At 45.4% G+C, this 21,226-nt stretch overlaps 1 protein-coding gene across 2 annotated transcripts in view; it reads right to left on the minus strand.

Annotated features, from left to right (window-relative positions):
* The window catches only part of LOC137654747 (uncharacterized), a 90,317-nt gene that overhangs the window by 60,704 nt on the left and 8,387 nt on the right, over positions 1–21,226 (minus strand). For both annotated transcript variants that reach the window (XR_011046708.1, XM_068388669.1), the window contains exon 2: positions 9,919–10,087. Coding sequence is in view for 1 of the 2 variants with exons in the window: in XM_068388669.1 (XP_068244770.1) it covers positions 9,919–10,087 (169 nt within the window). In the remaining variant the exon portion in view is untranslated. The remainder of the gene's footprint in view (positions 1–9,918; positions 10,088–21,226) is intronic.

Here is a 21,226-nt window from a genome sequence, read left to right on the forward strand (position 1 = left end):
GAGATCGATCAGGGGAGGTTCTTGTTGCTCAGCTGAATGAGAGGAACAATCTGTAAACACTGCTTCTTCTCTGGAGATTTCTTTGGGGCAGCTTTCGTTGGGATTATTCGTGGCGATGATGACACGACGAAAGTCTTTGTAATGTCCCATGGCAGGAGAGGGACAATGGCGGTAGCCTACATCCTGACCAGTGCTTATGCTTCACATTACTCTTGCAAGAGAACTAGCACTGATAGCAGGAGCTCACACTCCTGTACTTCATAAAAAATCCTTACTGTTCGGAGAGTTGGGTTTTGGCACAACACCACCCCTACAAAACCAGGCAGAGGAATCAGTCGATGTCTTAAGATTTAGTCCGATTGGTCATCCTGTACTTAAGCGACTTCTTTCTTGGCAGGCATCTCGGCTGAAGGTTTAGTTGTCATCTCTAGAACTCTTCAACAGGGGAAGGCGTTATAAGCAGCAGCAATGTGACATGTCTATTCATCACCCACCCTCCCATGAAATAGAGAGATTGGAAGATCTTACGAACGATACAAAAATATACTAACATCCCTTCCCCAAGCAGAACATACAGAACTTGGTACCATGCTGTTCCTCCCACGTGGAGAGAAATGGTAGAAGTTTAACGTATACAACTCCTATTGATCAATAGTCCTGGACTTCAAAGACATCTACTTGTTTTTATCCATACAGTATCAGCAAAAATATACTAACATCCCTTCCCCAAGCAGAACATACAGAACTTGGTACCACGCTGTTCCTCCCACGTGGAGAGAAATGGTAGAAGTTTAGCCCATGCAACTCCTATTGATCAATAGTCCTGGACTTCTTCGAAGACATCTACTTGTTTTTATCCATACAGTATCAGCAAAGATTCTAAAGAAGACGAAGCAGGGGAGAAGAAAGAACTTGAAGTGCGTCTTCTACCACAAGAGCATAACTAGGTGAAACGTCCTTGGTGCTTTTCAGTAATGGCAGACACTGAAGGTCAAAAGAAAAATGTACACACTTCCCTTCAAACTCGACAGCAGTAGAGCTCTTCCTCTGAAGGAGCACCAACGATGTCTACGGAAAACTAACTTCCTCAGATTCAAGTTTTCGTTGTTGTTGTAAGGACACACATGATGGATAAAACAGCAACAGACATGGCAACCAACAGGAACCAGTATGATGAATAATGGGAGGTAAAACAGAAAACACACAATTACAGTCATCAAGAAACATAGCATATCATTCTTCTTCCATTAACATCCCCTATACACAACTTTTTATAAGAGTAATTCTTTAATCTGAAAGAAAAAGCAAAAGATAGAACCAGATGACATCATGAAGCGCATCTTTAATGTTAGGCAGCTGATATCAAAGTGGGAGTTGCTCTACATGTTGGTTGGGCAGGGCCTCCCTTCCACCTAACTGGCATGTTTACTTCATTAAAAGTTTTACATCAATATGTTATTTTTATTAGTAAAATAAATTTTTGAAAATACTTACCCGATAATCATGTAGCTGTCAACTCCGTTGCCCGACAGAATTCTATGGAGGGATACGCCAGCTATCACAATACTAGAAGGGGGTGTACTTACCAGCGCCACCTGTGGCCAGGTACTCAAGTACTTCTTGTTGACACCTCCTCAATTATTCCTCGGTCCACTGGTTCTCTATGGGGAGGAAGGGAGGGTCGATTAAATCATGATTATCGGGTAAGTATATTCAAAAATTTATTTTACTAATAAAAATAACATTTTTCAATATTAAACTTACCCGATAATCATGTAGCTGATTCACACCCAGGGGGGTGGGTGAAAACCAGTGTACAAGATTAAAGGATAGCTAAGTATCCCATATTTCATATAACAGTTATCTCAAATAACAATGAAATAATAAGTACCTGGTAAGGAAGTCGAATTGAACCGTTACTCTGCCTCTTTTTTAAGTTCGTCTTCCTTACTGAGCGCAGCGTTCCTCTTGGAGGCTGAATCAACCCAAAGGTGTTAAAGTATATAGGGTTGCAACCCCTACCAAAGGACCTCTACAAAACCTCTAACCAAGGCGCTTCTCAAGAATGAATAGACCACCCGCCAAATCAAAAGGATGCGGAAGGCTTCTTAGCCTACCGTAACAACCATAAAAACAACAATAAAAGCATTCAAGAGAAAGGTTAAAAAAGGTTATGGGATTAAGGGAATGTAGTGGCTGAGCCCTCACCTACTACTGCACTCGCTGCTACGAATGGTCCCAGGGTGTAGCAGTTCTCGTAAAGAGACTGGACATCTTTAAGATAAAATGATGCAAACACTGACTTGCTCCTCCAATAGGTTGCATCCATTATGCTCTGCAGAGAACGGTTTTTATTAAAGGCCATCGAAGTAGCTACGGCTCTTACTTCGTGGGTCCTTACCTTCAGCAATGCAAGGTCTTCCTCCTTTAAGTGAGAATGGGCTTCTCTAATCAGAAGCCTTATATAATACGAAACCCCGTTCTTGGACATGGGCCTCGAAGGTTTCTTGATGGCACACCATAAGGCTTCTGACTGTCCTCGAATAGGTTTAGACCTCTTAAGATAATATTTGAGAGCTCTGACAGGGCAAAGAACTCTCTCTAGTTCGTTACCTACCATGTTGGAGAGGCTAGGTATTTCAAACGATCTAGGCCAAGGACGTGAAGGAAGTTCGTTCTTTGCTAGGAATCCGAGCTGAAAAGAACATGTTGCAGATTCGGTCGTGAAACCAATGTTCTTGCTGAAGGCATGAACCTCACTGACTCTCTTAGCTGTTGCAAGGCAGACGAGAAAAAGAGTCTTGAGGGTAAGGTCCTTGAAGGAAGCTGACTGGAGAGGTTCGAACCTAGATGACATAAGGAACCTTAAGACTACGTCTAGGTTCCAGCCTGGAGTGGATAGACGACGCTCTTAGACGTCTCAAAAGACTTAAGAATGTCTTGAAGGTCCTTGTTGGAAGAAAGGTCCAAACCTCTGTGGCGGAGAACTGAAGCCAACATACTCCTATACCCTTTAATCGTAGGGGCTGAAAGGGATCTCTCATTCCTAAGATGTAGAAGGAAGTCAGCTATTTGGGTCACAGAGGTATTGGTAGAGGATATTGAATTGGCTCTACACCAGCTTCGGAAGACTGCCCACTTAGATTGGTAGACTCTACGAGTGGAAACCCTTCTTGCTCTGGCAATCGCACTGGCTGCCTCCTTCGAAAAGCCTCTAGCTCTAGCGAATCTTTCGACAGTCTGAAGGCAGTCAGCCGAAGAGCGTGGAGGTTTGGGTGCAACCTGTCTACGTGAGGTTGACGTAGAAGGTCCACTCTTAGAGGTAGAGTCCTGGGGATGTCGACTAGCCATTGAAGTACCTCTGTGAACCATTCTCTTGCAGGCCAAAGGGGAGCAACCAGCGTCAGCCGTGTCCCTTCGTGCGAGATGAATTTCTGCAGAACTTTGTTTATTATCTTGAACGGTGGGAATGCGTAAAGGTCGAGATGGGACCAGTTCAGTAGAAAAGCATCCACATGAACTGCTGCAGGGTCTGGAACAGGGGAACAGTACAGCGGAAGTCTCTTGGTTATGGAGGTGGCAAACAGATCTATGGTAGGTTGACCCCACAAGGTCCAAAGTCTGTTGCACACACTCTTGTGGAGGGTCCATTCCGTGGGAATGACCTGATTCCTTCTGCTTAGGCGATCTGCTGAGACGTTCATATTGCCCTGAATGAACCTCGTGACCAGAGTGAGGTTTAGACCTCTTGACCAAATGAGGAGGTCCCTTGCGATCTCGAATAGGCTCCTCGAATGGGTCCCTCCTTGCTTGGAGATGTAAGCCAAGGCTGTGGTGTTGTCTGAGTTCACCTCCACCACTTTGCCTAGCAGGAGGGACTTGAAGTTCAGCAGGGCTAAATGAACTGCTAGTAGCTCCTTGCAGTTGATGTGGAGCAATCCCTGTTCCTCGTTCCACGTTCCCGAGCATTCCCGTCCGTTCAAGGTCGCACCCCAGCCCGAGTCCGATGCATCTGAGAAGAGATGAAGATTGGGGGTCTGAACAGCCAACGATAGGCCCTCCCTGAGAAGGAGATTGTTCTTCCACCACAGGAGAGTGGTCTTCATCTCTTGGGTGATTGGGATAGAGACTGCTTCGAGAGTCGAACCCTTGTCCCAATGAGCTGCAAGATGGAATTGAAGAGGGCGGAGGTGGAGTCTCCCTAGCTCGACGAACAGGGCCAGTGATGAAAGGGTCCCTGTGAGACTCATCCACTGTCTCACCGAGCAACTGCTCCTATTCAGCATGCTCATGATGCACTCTAGGGCTTGGCTTATCCTGGGGGCCGATGGAAAAGCCCGAAAATCCTGACTCCGAATCTCCATTCCCAGGTACACAATGGATTGGGAGGGAATGAGCTGAGACTTTTCTATGTTGACTAACAGACCCAGCTGTCTGATTAAGTCCAAAGTCCAGTTGAGATTCTCCAGACAGCGACGACTCGTGGAGGCTCTCAACAGCCAGTCGTCTAAGTAGAGGGAGGCTCTGATGTCCGATAAGTGTAGGAATTTTGCTATATTCCTCATCAGATGAGTGAACACCATAGGAGCTGTGCTTAGGCCAAAACACAGGGCTTGGAATTGGTAGACAACCTTTCCAAAAACGAATCTCAGGAAAGGTTGGGAGTCTGGATGAATAGGAACGTGAAAGTATGCATCTTTCAAGTCCAACGAGACCATCCAGTCCTCCTGTCTGACCGCTGCTAGGACCGACTTCGTCGTCTCCATCGTGAACGTCTGCTTGGTGACATACGCGTTGAGCGCGCTGACGTCCAGCACCGGTCTCCAACCTCCTGTCTTCTTGGCCACAAGAAAGAGACGGTTGTAGAAGCCCGGGGATTGATGGTCCCGGACTATAACCACTGCCTTCTTCTGCACAAGTAGCGACACCTCCTGGTGCAATGCTAGCCTCTTGTCCTCTTCTTTGTAGTTGGGAGAGAGGTTGATGGGAGATGTGGTCAGAGGTGGTTTGAGGCAGAATGGAATCCTGTAACCGTCCCTCAGCCAACTGACAGACTGGGCGTCTGCACCTCTCTTCTCCCAGGCTCGCCAGAAGATCTTGAGTCTGGCTCCTACTGCTGTCTGGAGATGCGGAGAGTCAGTTTTTTCCTTTAGATGTCTTGGAGCCTTTCCTAGACTTGCCCCTGTAAGAGTCTGGACGGGAGCTTCCTCGGCTGGGGGCTCTACCACGAAAGGGCGGTATGAACCTCGTAGCAGGGGTATCAGCCACTGGGGAGCGATAAGTCTTGGGGACTGAGGTAGCAACCTTAGACTTACGAGCCGATGAGGCTACAAGATCGTGTGTGTCTTTTTGTATCAGGGCAGCAGACAAGTCCTTAACCAGCTCTTCGGGGAAGAGGAACTTCGAGAGCGGAGCAAAAAGGAGTTGTGACCTTTGACAAGGTGTAATGCTGGAGGAAAGGAAGGTACACAGTTGTTCCCTTTTCTTCAAAACCCCTGATACAAACATCGACGCAAGCTCACCAGATCCATCCCTAATGGCCTTATCCATGCAGGACATTAATAGCATGGCAGAATCCTTGTCCGCAGGAGAGGTCTTCTTGCTGAGGGCTCCCAGGCACCAGTCTAAAAAGTTGAACATCTCAAATGCTCTAAATACTCCCTTCAGTAAGTGATCAAGGTCTGAGAAGGTCCAGCAAACCTTAGAGCGCCTCATTGCAGTTCTCCGAGGCGAGTCTACCAGACTTGAGAAGTCAGCCTGGGCAGAGGCAGGTACTCCCAAGCCTGGTGCTTCTCCTGTGGCATACCAAACGCTCGCTTTCGAAGTGAGCTTAGTCGGAGGGAACATGAAAGAAGTTTTGCCAAGGTGTTGCTTAGACTGCAGCCACTCCCCTAAGATCCTTAATGCTCTCTTAGAGGACCTTGCTAGGACTAGCTTAGTATAGGTGGACTTAGCTTGTTGTATGCCCAGCGAAAACTCAGATGGCGGAGAGCGGGGAATAGCAGAGACAAAGTGGTCTGGGTAAACCTCTCTAAGGAGAGTCAAGACCTTACGAAAGTCAATAGACTGTGGAGAAGGCTTGGATTCATCCACGTCTGACGAGGGATCCAGGTGTGCTTCCTCATCATCAGACGCCTCATCACCCGAGTGTAGCGAAGAGATCGGACAAGAATGCTGAACAGCAGAGTCAGAACGAGAAGGAACAAAATTAGTGGTTTCCTCTTCAAGTAACTGTTGAGGGAAAACCTGAGGCTCAGACTGCAAAGGCTGAATAAAAGACGAAGCAGAAGGAAGGCGCATGGGTGGAGGAGGCTGACTCCTAGCATGAGTGGTTGCACCCAAGGTATGCGCTTGCTGAGCGGTTGGCGGAAGCGGAGTAGCAAGTTCCTGTTCCTGTGGTGTGAGAGGAGCGCGATGAGGTTGAGGCTGCGCAGAACAAGGTAAATGTCTCGCAAGCTGAGGCTCCTGAGGTGCAAGGCCAAGGTGTAGTGGTGCTTGCCTTGTGGAGGGTTGAGCTCGCTGCAGCGAGAGCTGAGGAGACTGACTCATGGACGGGAGAGGTTGTTGTACCTCAACCGAGAGTTGCACCACTGGTGGAGCAGCAAGTGGAGGCGGAGGAAGAGAGGTATAATCCTCCTGATCCCATAGTAAAGGTTGCCTTAAAGAAGGCGGAGGCTGAACACCACTGGGAACAGCAAACTCTGAACGTGGCTCAACATCGTACGCCTGGCAGGTGGTACTGCGATCAGGCGGAGCGAGCGCAGGCGGAGCGAGCGCAGGCGGAGGGAGTGTAGGCGGAGGCGGAGGCGCAACACTCTCAGCCCGACACTCACGCATCAAGTCCGAAAGCTGTGCTTGCATGGACTGTAGTAGAGTCCACTTAGGATCGGCAGAAACTACAGTAGGCTGAGGTAAAGCCTTAACAGTCGAGCTCTGTTGTGGCAGAACCTTACTCCTCTTGGGCGGAGTGCAGTCGACAGATGACTGCGGCGAGTCAGAGCTGAGCCAATGACTGCAACCTGGCTGAGCACTCGCGGACTGGACTCTGCGTTTAAGTGGTCTCGAGACCTGAGACCAACGTTTCTTCCCTGACAGATGATCAGCGGACGAGAAAAAGACGGGCTCAATCGTCTGCAGGTGGGAGTGACGGTCTTTGGAAGACACGCCCGCAACCACCGAGGATACTTCTGTGCGCCTAACAAGGCCTGCCGAACCCTTATGCCCTTCGACATTGCTTCTCCCCTGGGCTTGGGAGCTTGCAAGAGGTCCCGGACTGGGAGGACGACTGGCTCGCACAGAAGTATCCTCACGCACCACACTGGCACTGACACTAGCACTTGGCACTGTACTGACACTAGCACTCGTCACAGCACTGGCACTAATTCCACCCACTGCACTCTTGACCTTAAGTTCCTTGACTTCGGCCATCAGAGACTTATGATCACTTACCACTGACTCTACTTTATCGCCTAAGGCCTGAATAGCACGCAAAACAACAGACATATCAGGCGGAGGGCAAACAGTAGGTTCGGGGGTAGCCACTACAGGGGTAGGAAAAGGTAGGGGATCATGAGGTGAGGAAAAAAGTGAAGAGTGAGAAGAACTCCTCCTAACTCTACCTCTCTCTAACTTAGATGAATATTTCAAAAGACGGACAAATTCCAGTTCCGAAAGTCCGGCGCATTCCTCACATCGATTTTCTAACTGACAGGGCCTGTCCCTACAGTCAGAACAAGCGGTGTGAGGATCTACCGAGGCCTTCGGAATACGCCTATTGCAAGACCTACATCGTCTATGGGAGGGAGCTTGCGAAATGTCAGACATCTTGAATCCAAAGAGTTAGCCAAAGGGGTTTCCAAAATCAAGCAAAAGATCGTATCAGGACTATATAAAAGCTATCTAGCTAATATAAGAAGGTTTCCAGTAAAGCGACAGCCGAAATCTGAGAGAATACTTCACCAATTAGCCGTGAACAAACTCGAAGATCATAAGCGTATCCCAGAACGTCTTGCCGGAAGCACGACAGAGGAATAATTGAGGAGGTGTCAACAAGAAGTACTTGAGTACCTGGCCACAGGTGGCGCTGGTAAGTACACCCCCTTCTAGTATTGTGATAGCTGGCGTATCCCTCCATAGAATTCTGTCGGGCAACGGAGTTGACAGCTACATGATTATCGGGTAAGTTTAATATTGAAAATCTAGGTTTGCTATAATCATACTCTAATTAAAGTTCTCATGTTTGTATTATGTGTAAGAATAAAAATTTTTTGAATTAAATCATAACAAACAAGTGAAGCTATCCTAGCTTAGGAAAATTCCTATCTCCTGATTAATTGGTGTTACATTATCATTTTATACAGGTAGGCTTGTAATGCAAGATAAGTTTGTTGTTAACCTTTGAGGAAAGCAGGACACATATTCTAAGTAAATCAGATATTAATAACTATTAAACGTGAAAATTATTTGAAAACTTCTTTTAACTTGGTCAAATGAGGCTGCAAAAACCATTGCTGTACTCTACAAATGCTGAAAAGCTAATGAAGTGCAAAGCTATTGTAAACCACTGATCTTTGGTGACCGTCAGTGAACTGAATGAAACTCAACCATGTTTTTACATAATTGCATGCCAACAACTTTTGTATCCAGTGACCATCTCTGATAAAAATTTAAAAAGCAAGGTATCAGCAACCTGAAATCAAACAAAAAGACAAGGAAAAAGTACATGCACTTGAATTGTAATTAAAATGTAGAAAATAGTACAGCCGATTCTTGCCAGTAATAAACCAATGATGCTTGAATATGAAGAACTGAAAAAAAAAAAGGAAACAAACTACCCAGCTGCTTCCCCCCACCCCACATGGAAACCTTTAATGGAGTACAGCTGGGTATATCAAATTCCGTATGAAGGAATTAAATAGGCCTCAAATGCTTAATGAAACAGGAGGGGTCTTGTGGATTCAAGTAAATAAGAAATACAAAAAATATAATCATCGTCAATCTACTATAATATAAAGGAGCCTTTAGTTTATCGTTTATCTACACATGAATAATTTATTCTCTCATTTACGATGACAAACTTAATTATATACTTTGTCACAGTCTTTGGCATGATCCTAGACTGTCATCATCATATGACCCTTGTTTGTCATTGTGAAAGTCTTTCATAAGTCTTTTATGTTATGATGTACCATGTCTTGAGGTTTAAAGCTTTTGTTCTTGAATACAATCTCAGCCTCAGCCCTCTTACTTTTGGTTACAGTCATGCAGAGCTTCTGAATGGCCTTGGCTACTTATAGTCACAGCTTCCTGCAATACTGATATGAACTAGAACCTTTAACAGGTCACTCCTTGTACTCCTGAATGTTGTTCCTCAAGTCAGAAATAATCAGGACTTGAAATCCCAAATTACAGAACTGAATTCCTTCATAAACCACAAACATTATCTCTGGCATCACCAACCAGATACTCAAATTCTGATAAAATTGAAAGATTTTGGAGTATGGCCATTCACCTTTTAGTGCCATGATATTTATAAAGAGTCGAAACATTACTAGCAGCCTGAAATACAGTAGAAAGGTTGAGCTGCATACTTTGTTTCTACAAATGAAACAAAGACAATTGTAGATAAATCAGAAGTGTGGGTCTTCCAGGATAATTGATATCATGAAGCTATCAGACCACAAAACTTAGGCCCTTACCTCAATTAAATAGAAAGTCTACAACACAAATTGACTGATATATCAATTGATTATTAGTCTGATCTACTCAGTTGTAATCTGCAGTACAATATCCTGTCTCCAAGACATAAAGGCATAAGTAAAACGTGTCATTTTCTATAAGAACACACTGTATAAACTATTAAATAAATAAGGCCATATTATCTATATATATCATTGAAAAAACTAATCACCCACTTACTTTGAAAATGTGTTTGTTTTAAAGAAGCCTGTAGCTCTTCCGCTTCAGTAGGACAGAGTTTACTATGAACCCATACTAAAAGATTATGCCTTGCAGGACCAACTTCCACAAGAACTGAGCGTACCCAACTTGGTTCCATCGAATCCAGTACTGTATCATAGCGTAGCTTCTGCAAGATAATATTCATATTATACTTAAAAAAATTAAATCATTAACAATTTCATAGGTTGCCTTGTAATACCTTGTATTATTCTTATAACCATTTTAATTCTTTGAATTTAAATACTGAATCTCGTACCTTAATATCTAGTCCATCACACAAGCCAGTTTTGATTTGACATATTTCATTTACACTTTTCTTGAAGGGCTTGTTTTAGTATTATAGTTTTTAATGCATTGGATATAGTTTTGGGTATTTTTTTAAGAAACAAATCTTATAAGATTAACACTATACTGTACTTTCAATACTTACTGAAGATTATTTGCTGAACCTTCTCCAAAAGTAATAGATTTGATTAGATACGCTAAAAGAAACATCCCTGATTTTCTCTTCCTGGTACAATACTCACCTATTCCCCAAGGCTCCCCTATCCATACTCGGTAGTGAAGACCTGGCTAATCATGTCAATCATTCTTCTCTGAGAGAAATTAAACACTTAAAATAAAACTACTCCAACCACCATGGATAGGGAGGCGAGAGGAATACTAATGAACTTACAATAAATACTTAGATAATTAACTTTACTATAAAAAATGTATATTTTCCATAAATTTTCCTGAAATTCATTACCCAATTTTTACATTAACCTACAAGGGTAGTAGGTTGTGAAGGGCACCAGCCACCCGGTGAGATACTACCGCTGGGGGACTTACTGGGTCCCTTGACTGGCCAGACAATACCACATTGGATCCTCCTCTCTGGTTACGGCTAATTTTGTTTTTGCCTACACATACACTGAATAGTCTGGCCTATTCTTTCCACATTCTCCTCTGTCCTCATACACCTGACAACACTGAGATTACCAAACAATTCTTCTTCCCTCAAGGGGTTAACTAGTGCACTGTAATTGTTTAGTGGCTACTCTCTTCTTGGAAAGGGTAAAAGAGACTTCAGCTATGATAAGCAGCTCTTCTAAGAGAAGGACAATCCAAAATCATAACATTGTTCTCCAGTCTTGGTTGGTTGCCATAGCCTCTGTACCATGGCCTTCCACTATCTTGGATTAGAATTAAGCACGAAGACCGAGAATACGCGAATACTTGCTGCCCTAGTACAGCATGAGATAACTCCTAACCCTACCAACTCACTGCCTATTGCATATGCGTGGTCAACTAACACAAAAGTACTGCCTAATAATATTTTCATATGATTTCTATCACAGAATAGGTAATATGTAAATAAATTAACATATTTCAGAAACTGTAGAGTATATGTGCACGTGTACACTAGGTACTATACATGGTAAGGCTACGGTACAGTACGTAACACTACAGTAGTCATCGGGACACTTATAACAACAAAACATTATTGATCCTATATAATACTCGCTGATACTGTAGTGTATACAGTATTGATGTAATATATGTGCAGTACAGTCAAACCTCTTGACACGAAAGAATCTGCTTACAAAATTTTCACTCTGCGAAACGAGATGAAGAATTTTATGACTCGCATCACGAAAAATGTTTGACAATAAGAGGAGGTACGGTGCGAGAGCCCGACCGTGTCCTGACTGATTTTGAAATTCGCGCGCCGCCAGCTCATAAACTCACTACCATCCTCCAGTGCTCCCATTGGTTATCTCCCTACTCAGATTCTAATTACCACCATGAGATCCTACTCTCCTATTGGTCAGCATCTACTCTACTGTATCCATCATGTACCTACGCATTGCCATTCATATGTCTTTTCGTTTCGGCAGCCGTATCGTACGCATTGATTTAGCGTTTGTGATTTCGCTTTCGTAACAATTGTACAGTATCATGTGTAATATTACGTTACATTATTAGCCATGGGTCCCAAGAAAGTCACTGATGTCCAGGGAAAGAAATGGATGATGCTTTCCATGGAGATGATGAAAATAATCAAGAAATACAAGGCTGGCATGAAGTTTAGTGTGACCGCGAAGGAATATGGCTGAAATCCGTCTACGATATGAACGATCCTAGAGTAGAAGGAAGCTAACAAACCAGCAACACCTTCTAAAGAGGCTTTCGGTAGAAGCAGACCAAGCGCCAAATAAAAAAAACGAAAGAAAAGTGGCAGTGATGAAGAAAATACGTAGTGTAATTAAATTTTAAAAATACAAAACGTAGGTAAAAAAATAAAAATTAGAAAAATAAATTTAATTTTAAGTTTATCGTAAAGTTAAGTGTTAACATTTCCCGCCATTTATGTGTTTTTCCTAAAATTAAGTGTTAACGTTTTCTGTCATTTATAAATCTATTTTGTAAAGTGAAGTGTTTACGTTTTCTCCCACTTGTTAACTTTTCCGTCATTTGTCATGCTTCTCTACTGCCCCGCACTTCGCTCTCGGACATCACCTCACTCCAAAGGTAAGATTCCACATTTTTGTTACTGTATTTTTACTGTTCGCTTTAATTATAAATTTCTTTTACAGGTTACCAACGGTTAATTTATTATTGAATGATCTAAATACAGTACATGTCATACATTTAGTACTGTTTAGTGGTGTGTATCTTTTTGGGCTCAAGCCATGTCGTCCTGATGGAAGTTCCTATAGGGTAGCTTCCTAAGGTATATTACAACTACGGCGATATTCCCAGAGAATTTACCTTAAGGTACCCAGAATTCTAACTCCTGGAGCGAATATCCCTACCAGGGATATCGCGAAATATCAGAGGACGTATTCTTGACACGCCACATGGCAATCTGCACCCCGAACAGAGATAACACTTCGAAGGGGTCAATTGGCAAGAAAACGAAAACGAGAAAGAAAAAGGAGAGCCGTTCGCAAGGCTCTCTCTTCTCCCGTTTCGTAAGCGTGCATTGCGCCGATTCTGGCGCAATCTGTATTCCTTTTTGCGTAGCTTAACAACTCTGTGTTTTTTCCTGTGTTTCTCGCAAAATCTTGGATTTAATCACTTTATTATGCTTTCTCCAGCTTTGTCTGCCTCTGATAAGTTGAGTATTATTTCTTTTATGTATAAATGTAGGCTCTTGGTAATTTTTAAAGTGATTAATAGTAATAATCTTTGTTACAAGAGCCGTTGCCTACCGGAGGCGTCCTGGACGCTGTCGCTCGCTAGGTATGAGTTTTAATTAGCCAGAGCGACGTTCCCGGCTGTTTTGCTTTAATAATTTTAGCTATTTAGCGTTACATAGGATTTCCTTATTCGTGCTTTAGTATTGTTTGTTTTGGCGAAGTATTCGCCAATTCTGGCCTACGCTAGACCATGTAGCCTAGTCGTTTGGCCCTAGTACTTTCCTGCATGAATTTTGGATTTCCGAGTGTTTTAAAATTTTATTGAAGCTTTAGGCAGTTTTATACATTTAAGATTATATTGATTATTTCCAAGATAGTATACGAGTGAGTTTCGGTGATTTAGGTAATCGATTCTCTTGGTGCCTAGGCTAAGTTGCCTATGGAGCCTTAGTATACTTTCTCATACTCCCCGGTTGCTTTCTTTTCTTCGGAGAAGGTATGCAATCCCTTTCCCTCTGTTTAAGCCTTGGGCTTAAACCTAGTGGTTTATCTGAATTAACTTTCGATACAACTATATTGGGGTGTTACTGTACCTTCCTGTTCCAGTAAGTCTGGCTTCAGAGAGGGGCAGAACATCAGAGTTTTTAGTCTGAATCTGTGTTTGTCTCGCTTGGGGTAGAGTCTCCCTCGCCAGTCTGACGCAGACATAGGAGGCTTAGCCTTCTTAGGTCACTCCCGAAGGTTTCTGTACGAGATGATTCCTTCTTTTGTGATCTAGCAGACTAGTCCTTGTTGCTGTTCTCGGTGGGAGGATGAGATCCTTTCCCTGGGAGTAGCAACACCTTCCTTGCTTTGGTTCAGTGGGGGTTGGCAAGTATTGCTGGCCTCCCCTCTTGGATCTCCCTTAGGCTAAGATGAGTTTTCTTGGCTGCGGGTGATTCTTTACTAAAGCAAGGTTGGTAGGACCCCCTTTGTCCCTTCCCCCTCTATCTCTGTAATGGCCTAGCTGTTACAGTACTGTATATCATTCTACATCTGGACCTAGTACAGGTTAGGATGTGGAATTGACTCAGTCCGTTGCCGGCCGGCAGAGTGTGCCGGCCGGCAAAGGTCTTCTGCTTTGAGTGCTGCCCGGACCTCCCTTGGTCCCTCACCCATGTCTGTCTGTAGAGCCAGACGGCATTGGTCAGGAAGCCTGAATTAGATTCTCCCCTTCCTTTTATGCACTCTTTCGGATTGCCGGGCTTGGAGGTAGTATAGCTGTTACAGTACTGTATATCATTCTACATCTGGACCTAGTACAGGTTAGGATGTGGAATTGACTCAGTCCGTTGCCGGCCGGCAGAGTGTGCCGGCCGGCAAAGGTCTTCTGCTTTGAGTGCTGCCCGGACCTCCCTTGGTCCCTCACCCATGTCTGTCTGTAGAGCCAGACGGCATTGGTCAGGAAGCCTGAATTAGATTCTCCCCTTCCTTTTATGCACTCTTTCGGATTGCCGGGCTTGGAGGTAGTATACTCTCTTATCCTGGCATCCATTCTGTTTTCTTCTAGTGCTGTACCAGACCCGGCTGCCGGCCTATGTGGCCGGCAGCCGGAGTTCTCTGGTTCTTTTGCTGCTGGCTGGCATCGGTTGTGTACCTTTGCCGGCCAGCTATTGTCACGCCCTTGTCTGTCGGTCGCTACGAGCAGTGGCCGGCAGCCGGGTGCTACCTTGTGTAGTTGCCAGCCGGCAGTCATTGCCGGCCGACATTGGCTGTTGCCGGCCGGCACATGCATTTGAACCAGCGTTCTGACGCCTTATAGCTGTTAAGTAGTATACTTTAAAGCTAGTTATGGTGCGTGCCGGCCGGCGCATTACCTTCTATACTGTACCAGTATTCTTCAGTATAGCATATACTGTAGGGAGAAAACTATAGTATGGTATTGGTACAACACTGTGTGTTCTAACACTTTTGTGTTGTCTTGCACAGCCCTTTGGTGTTGCCTTACAGATAAGAAAGTGAGTTCTTTCTTGTCTATTATCCGGTATTTTAAAATCATATCTTAGGTGTGAGCTCCACCTGTTTCCTCTGGAAATTTGTCATTGGTTACTCTAGGACAGATTAACCATACGATTTTATTATCTGGAAGGCTGCAACAATTGGTTGTGCGGGAAACACAAGTGTGTGTCTTTCCTTTCTGATTTGTTATGCTAAACTGTGCATATCCAGTGATACGTAGTTCACTTGATACTCATGGAAATTTCTTCTCTTTACAGGAGGAACGTCCGAAGTGCGGAAGTGCTTTCTGCAACGTCCGCAGTAAGAACTTCTGCGGACATGAGTTATGTAGGAGGCACGCAGCATGCGCTGTCTCCAAGGGTGATCTCCGGTATTGGGACCCTCAGGTATGTACCGTGTGCTCTAACCTGATTACTGAGGCTTTTGATTCCCCTAGGACGGCGGAATCAAGGGATATAGCAAGGGAGAAGCTTTGTACCTGGGTAAGGGGCTTCCAGAAGAACACCTCTGGACCTTATCTTCCAAGTGAGAAGATGAGGGCTTACCTTTTCCCTAGGGCATCAGCTGATGCAGTGATTCCCCAGCCTCAAGAGGAGATCCCCCAAGTTCAGATCCAGGTGGATGCTGAAGTCGCGGTCGCCTTGCAAGACATCCAGTTGGACGACAGGATGTCAGACGTGTCCGAGCGTCTGGAGGAAGACCTCCTGGCAGGAGGCCAGGATGAAGATCAAGCCCCAGACATTGTAGAGGAAGAGGCCGACGAGGTGTCGGCTGCTCCGGTTCAGATCCCTGAACCTATTCCCTCAACATCGTCCGCTCTCCCAGTAGAGCTGGGACAGGCCCTCTCCTCCATTGTTGAATGATCCAACAAATGCAGAAGGAGAATATTGAGAAGGCAGCTGCAATGGAACTGCAGATGCAGAAGCTTGCAGCATCACGTGGGCCCCAGAAAAGGCTCAATGTGAAAGACCTTCCCTTGTGCTCAGATGCTAACCCGTGGAGATATGCTGAGCACATGCCAATGACGACTGGAAAGATCGTCATGTCGGATAAGTTGGGTTCAGTTCCCCTAGAGGAGGTGGAATTCTGGCCCAGCAAAGGGTCATATCCGGACTGTTATGTCCGGTTGAGGAAGGAACCAGCTTCAAAGGAGGAGACAGAGCCGAAGGAGGTCATAGTGATGGACCATGCTAAGGCTCAAGCTTTGCTTTCATCTTCGATGAAAGAGAGGGGCTTCACAAACTCAAAGGTAGCTGCATTGAGTAAGAAGCTCCCTTCCTTTGTGTCCTCTCCTGCTAGAGCCTTCCCCTTTTTGCAGAAAGGGTTTGCGGCTGTATTAAAAGCAGTCGAGGCTGGCAAGCCTTGCCCCTCCCTGGAGGAGTGTAAACCCTTGTCGCTGGCCCTACCTATGGACCACAAGGACTGGCAGGACGTCCATCTTACCTTCTCAGTCGGGAAGTTGGAGGCTGATATTGCCGGACGTCAGTTCGGTGAGAACCTCCCTAAGCTGTCTGACTTTCTTTTGCGGAGAGAGCTCGAGACAAAAGAAAGACTGGCTGCCTCAATGTCTCTTCAGACCACTCTTGAGACGATGGCAAGTGACCCCAAGGTCCATGAAATGTTCATGGTAGTGGCCAAGACTCATCTGGCCACAGTGACGAAGGATCTTTACAGCTTCGTCAGGGCGAGGAGAGCTTGTAGGGAGTTCGTGTTCACCTTGGCTACGGTGAGGCACGAGCCAAGGAAACTAATCTCCTCCAACATTTGGGGCAAAGACCTTTTCCCTAACGAATTGGTCAAAGAAGTTGTTGATAAGGCTGCCACGGAGAATAGAAACCTTCTCCAGAAGTGGGGCCTGTCTATCAAGAGAAAGTCTTCCCCGGATGAGGGTCCCCAACCAAAGAGGAAGACTAAGAGGACTAGGCTACCGTCTCGGCCAGCCAAGCCATTTGGACAGCAACAGCAACAGCAATTGCCGATGCCTTCAGGGCCCCAGATGGTGGCACAAACCCCGACCACATTCCAGTGGGTACCCCAGGCCGTGTCGACGCAGTCCCCGGCATTCAACCCAACGTTCGAAGGGCAGTCAACTTCCTTTCGAGCAAAGCCTAGAGGAGCAGCCAGAGGCTCGTCTAGGCGCCCCTCAAGGGGAAGGGGATTCAGGGGTGGTCGTGGTCAGGGAGGCAAGACCTCAGGACAACAGTCCAAGTGAGATGATACCGGTAGGAGGGAGACTTCAGAATTTTCGGGATCGGTGGACCTTCGATCCCTGGGCCCACAGCCTACTCAAGAATGGACTGGGCTGGAGCTGGTACAGCACTCCACCCCCGTGCCCTCAGTTTTTCCAACACTCCACCCCCGTTCTGGAGGAGTACATCCAAGATCTGTTGGAGAAAAAAGTGATCCGAAGGGTAAAGTCCATCAAATTCCAAGGGAGGCTGTTTTGTGTTCCCAAGAAGGACTCGGAAAAACTCAGAGTCATTCTGGACTTGTCGCCACTCAACAAGTTCATAGTGAACTGCAAGTTCAAGATGCTAACACTGCAACACATAAGGACCTTACTGCCCAAGAGGGCATATACCGTCTCCATAGACTTGTCAGACGCCTATTGGCATGTTCCAATCAACCGTCGACTCTCCCCCTACCTAGGGTTCAAGCTACAACGAAGACTATACGCCTTCAGAGCCATGCCATTCGGGCTAAATATAGCTCCAAGGATCTTCACGAAGCTTGCGAGCGTAGCTCTCAAACAATTACGCCTAAAGGGAATTCAGGTAGTAGCCTACCTGGACGACTGGCTGGTGTGGGCAGCATCCAAGACAGAATGCTTGCAAGCTTCCATGCAAGTGATCCAGTTCCTAGAGTATCTAGGCTTCAAGATCAACATTAAAAAGTCTCGACTTTCTCCATCTCAAAAGTTCCAGTGGCTGGGAATCCACTGGGACCTAATGTTACACCGTTTCTCCATCCCGGCGAAGAAAAGGAAGGAGATAGCGGGTTCTGTCAAGAGACTTCTAGATTCCGAAAGGATATCAAGACGCGAACAGGAGAGAGTACTGGGTTCTCTCCAGTTTGCTTCGGTGACAGACCCGGTGCTAAGAGCACAGCTAAAGGATGCAACCGGAGTTTGGAGAAGTTATGCATCAAATGCGTGAAGAGATCTGAGAAGACCAGTTCCGCTTCGTCTACGTACTCTTCTCAGGCCTTGGTCCCAAGCCAGACATCTAAAGAAGTCGGTTCTTCTTCAGCCACCTCCCCTGTCGGTGACAATTCACTCAGACGTCTCGAAGGAGGGATGGGGAGGTCACTCTCATCGGAAAAAGGTCCAGGGGACTTGGTCCAAGCTATTCAAGACCTTTCACATAAACTTTCTAGAAGCTATGGCAGTGCTCCTTACCTTAAAGAAAGTCTCCCCGCGTCACTCGATCCACATAAGGTTGGTGCTGGACAGCGAGGTAGTTGTGAGATGCTTGAATCGACAAGGATCAAGGTCACCACCTCTCAACCAGGTAATGTTGGCCATCTTCCGATTGGCGGAAAAGAAGAAGTGGTACCTGTCGGCAGGTTCACACCGATAGTCGGTGGTCCCTAGACGCAGGATCATTCTCCTTCATCTTGAGTCAAGTCCCAGAACTGCAGATAGACCTCTTTGCGACGAAAGACAACAAGAAGTTGCCCCTGTACGTGTCCCCGTACGAGGACCCCTTAGCGGAAGCAGTGGACGCGATGTCCCTCGACTGGAACAGATGGTCCAGGATTTATCTGTTCCCTCCTCACAACCTTCTGTTGAGGGTCCTCAACAAACTGAGATCCTTCAAGGGGGTAGCGGCAATAGTGGCCCACAAGTGGCCGAATAGCGTGTGGTTCCCCCTGGCATTGGAACTACGGTTGAAGTTTCTACCACTACCAGATCCAGTTCTGACCCAGCGAGTCCAGAAGTCGACTGTCTGCGCTTCATTACAGAAAACCCGGACCCTACAGCTCATGATTTTCTCTCCCTAGCGGTGAGAAAGCGTTTCGGGATTTCGAAAGCCAGCATAGACTTCCTAGAGGAATATAAGTGCAAATCTACTAGAAGGCAATATGAGTCATCTTGGAGAAAATGGGTGGCCTTTGTCAAGGCAAAGAATCCGCAGGAGATCTCGACGGACTTCTGCTTATCTTTCTTCATCCACCTCCATGGTCAAGGGTTGGCAGCTAACACGATTTCGACGTGTAAGTCTGCTTTGACAAGACCCATTCTATATGCCTTCCAGGTCGACCTCGCTAACGAGATCTTTAATAAAGTTCCGAAAGCCTGCGCTAGGCTCAGACCTTCAGCACCTCCAAAGCCCATTTCATGGTCTTTAGACAAAGTTCTTCATTTCGCTTCTCTGTTGAGCAATGAGGAGTGTGCGTTAAAGGATTTAACCCAAAAAGTTATTTTCCTATTTGCACTCGCGTCCGGGGCCAGGGTTAGTGAGATTGTAGCCCTCTCGAGAGGAAGGTCGTGTTCAGTTCCTGGATGGGGGAGAACTGAACCTGTTTCCAAATCCTACGTTTCTCGCCAAGAATGAGTTATCCACCAACAGGTGGGGTCCCTGGAGAATCTGCCCTCTGAAAGAAGATGCATCTCTATGTCCAGTAGAATGCCTAAAGGTCTATCTTCGTAGAACTTCAGACTTCAAGGGTGGTCAACTATTCAGGGGAGAAACATCAGGCTCAAATTTATCACTGAATCAACTCAGGGCGAAAATCACATATTTTATTCGCAGAGCGGATCCTGACAGTACACCCGCAGGTCACGATCCGAGGAAAGTTGCCTCATCCTTAAATTTCTTTAATTGTATGGATTTTGAACATCTTCGTTCATACACTGGCTGGAAGTCTTCCAGAGTGTTCTTTCGCCACTATGCGAAGCAAGTGGAGCAACTAAAGAGATCTGTGGTAGCAGTGGGTTGCGTCGTTAACCCTGCTGTTTAACTCTGCGAGGAACAGTGGTTTTAATTGGGACGATTAATTCCAGGGTGAGTGTGTAGTTACATACTGTGCTACAAACTAAGTGAGGGCACTGAGTTGCCCACGTTGACTGTTCCACTTCCAAAGGTGAACCTAGCATAAGTGCAGACATGTGTGCCGAGCGTTTCTAACGCTAATGTGACTGATTAGTAATACAGACTTTTATGACTTTGATACCTCAGTATGTTAAAAGTGGCACTAATGTTTTTCTTTCAGATAAACAAGTTTCTGTTTACTATCATACTTATGCTTAAAGTTTTGGTTATCCTCTCCTAATATATATATATATATATATATATATATATATATATATATATATATATATATATATATATATATATATAATTGTTGTTAACCTGTCTATTTATTGTCTGTCAATAACCTTGTTCTTGAGAACCTTGCGTCTCCTTCACCTGTGTCAATTTATTGGTATAATTGAGCATTCATTCTATGTATATTTATCTGGGATAATTCTAATAGATTGTTCCTTTATGCAAGCTAATGTTGCATTGGTTTATCTTTCCCTTAGCGGGAGGACTCCAGCCCATAAGGGGACGGTGGCGGATTTACAAGTTTCCTCCTATGCGGATATAAACCTTTGTCCAATACTGTACAAGTATTGAGCGGAGAACTGGTCGATATTTCATATTGACGCAGTGGTTCTTTACAAACTATGCTTTACTTAATATAGGGTGAGACCACTATATTGGCTTGCCTGGTATTCATACATAGGTATATGTACTCTTCGAGACTTTTCCAGAGTCTAGTAGGACTCTTCCCTGTAGGGGGCAGGAAGCTCTAACATGGTTTATGGTTAGTTGAAAAGATGTATAACGGTAACATCTTAGGTCTCTTGGTCTAGTCGACCGGGGAAATACCTCCGGGGAGTACGGCACGTTCTGAGAATCCACAGATACAGTAATGCTTTGGTATACTTCCATCAGGACGACATGGCTTGAGCCCAAAAAACGTATTTTAAGCGAAGCGAAAAATCTATTTTTGGGTGAGATGGCCATGTCGTCCTGATGGACCCGCCCTTCCCTTTCTATGAAAGGGCTGTAGGACCCCTCCCTACATACAGTATCTGTAGCACCTCGTGTATCGCTACAAGGAATACAGATGGCGCTAGAATCGGCGCAATGCAC

This window comes from Palaemon carinicauda, chromosome 15 (assembly GCF_036898095.1).
Source record: "Palaemon carinicauda isolate YSFRI2023 chromosome 15, ASM3689809v2, whole genome shotgun sequence".
NCBI lineage: Eukaryota > Metazoa > Arthropoda > Malacostraca > Decapoda > Palaemonidae > Palaemon > Palaemon carinicauda.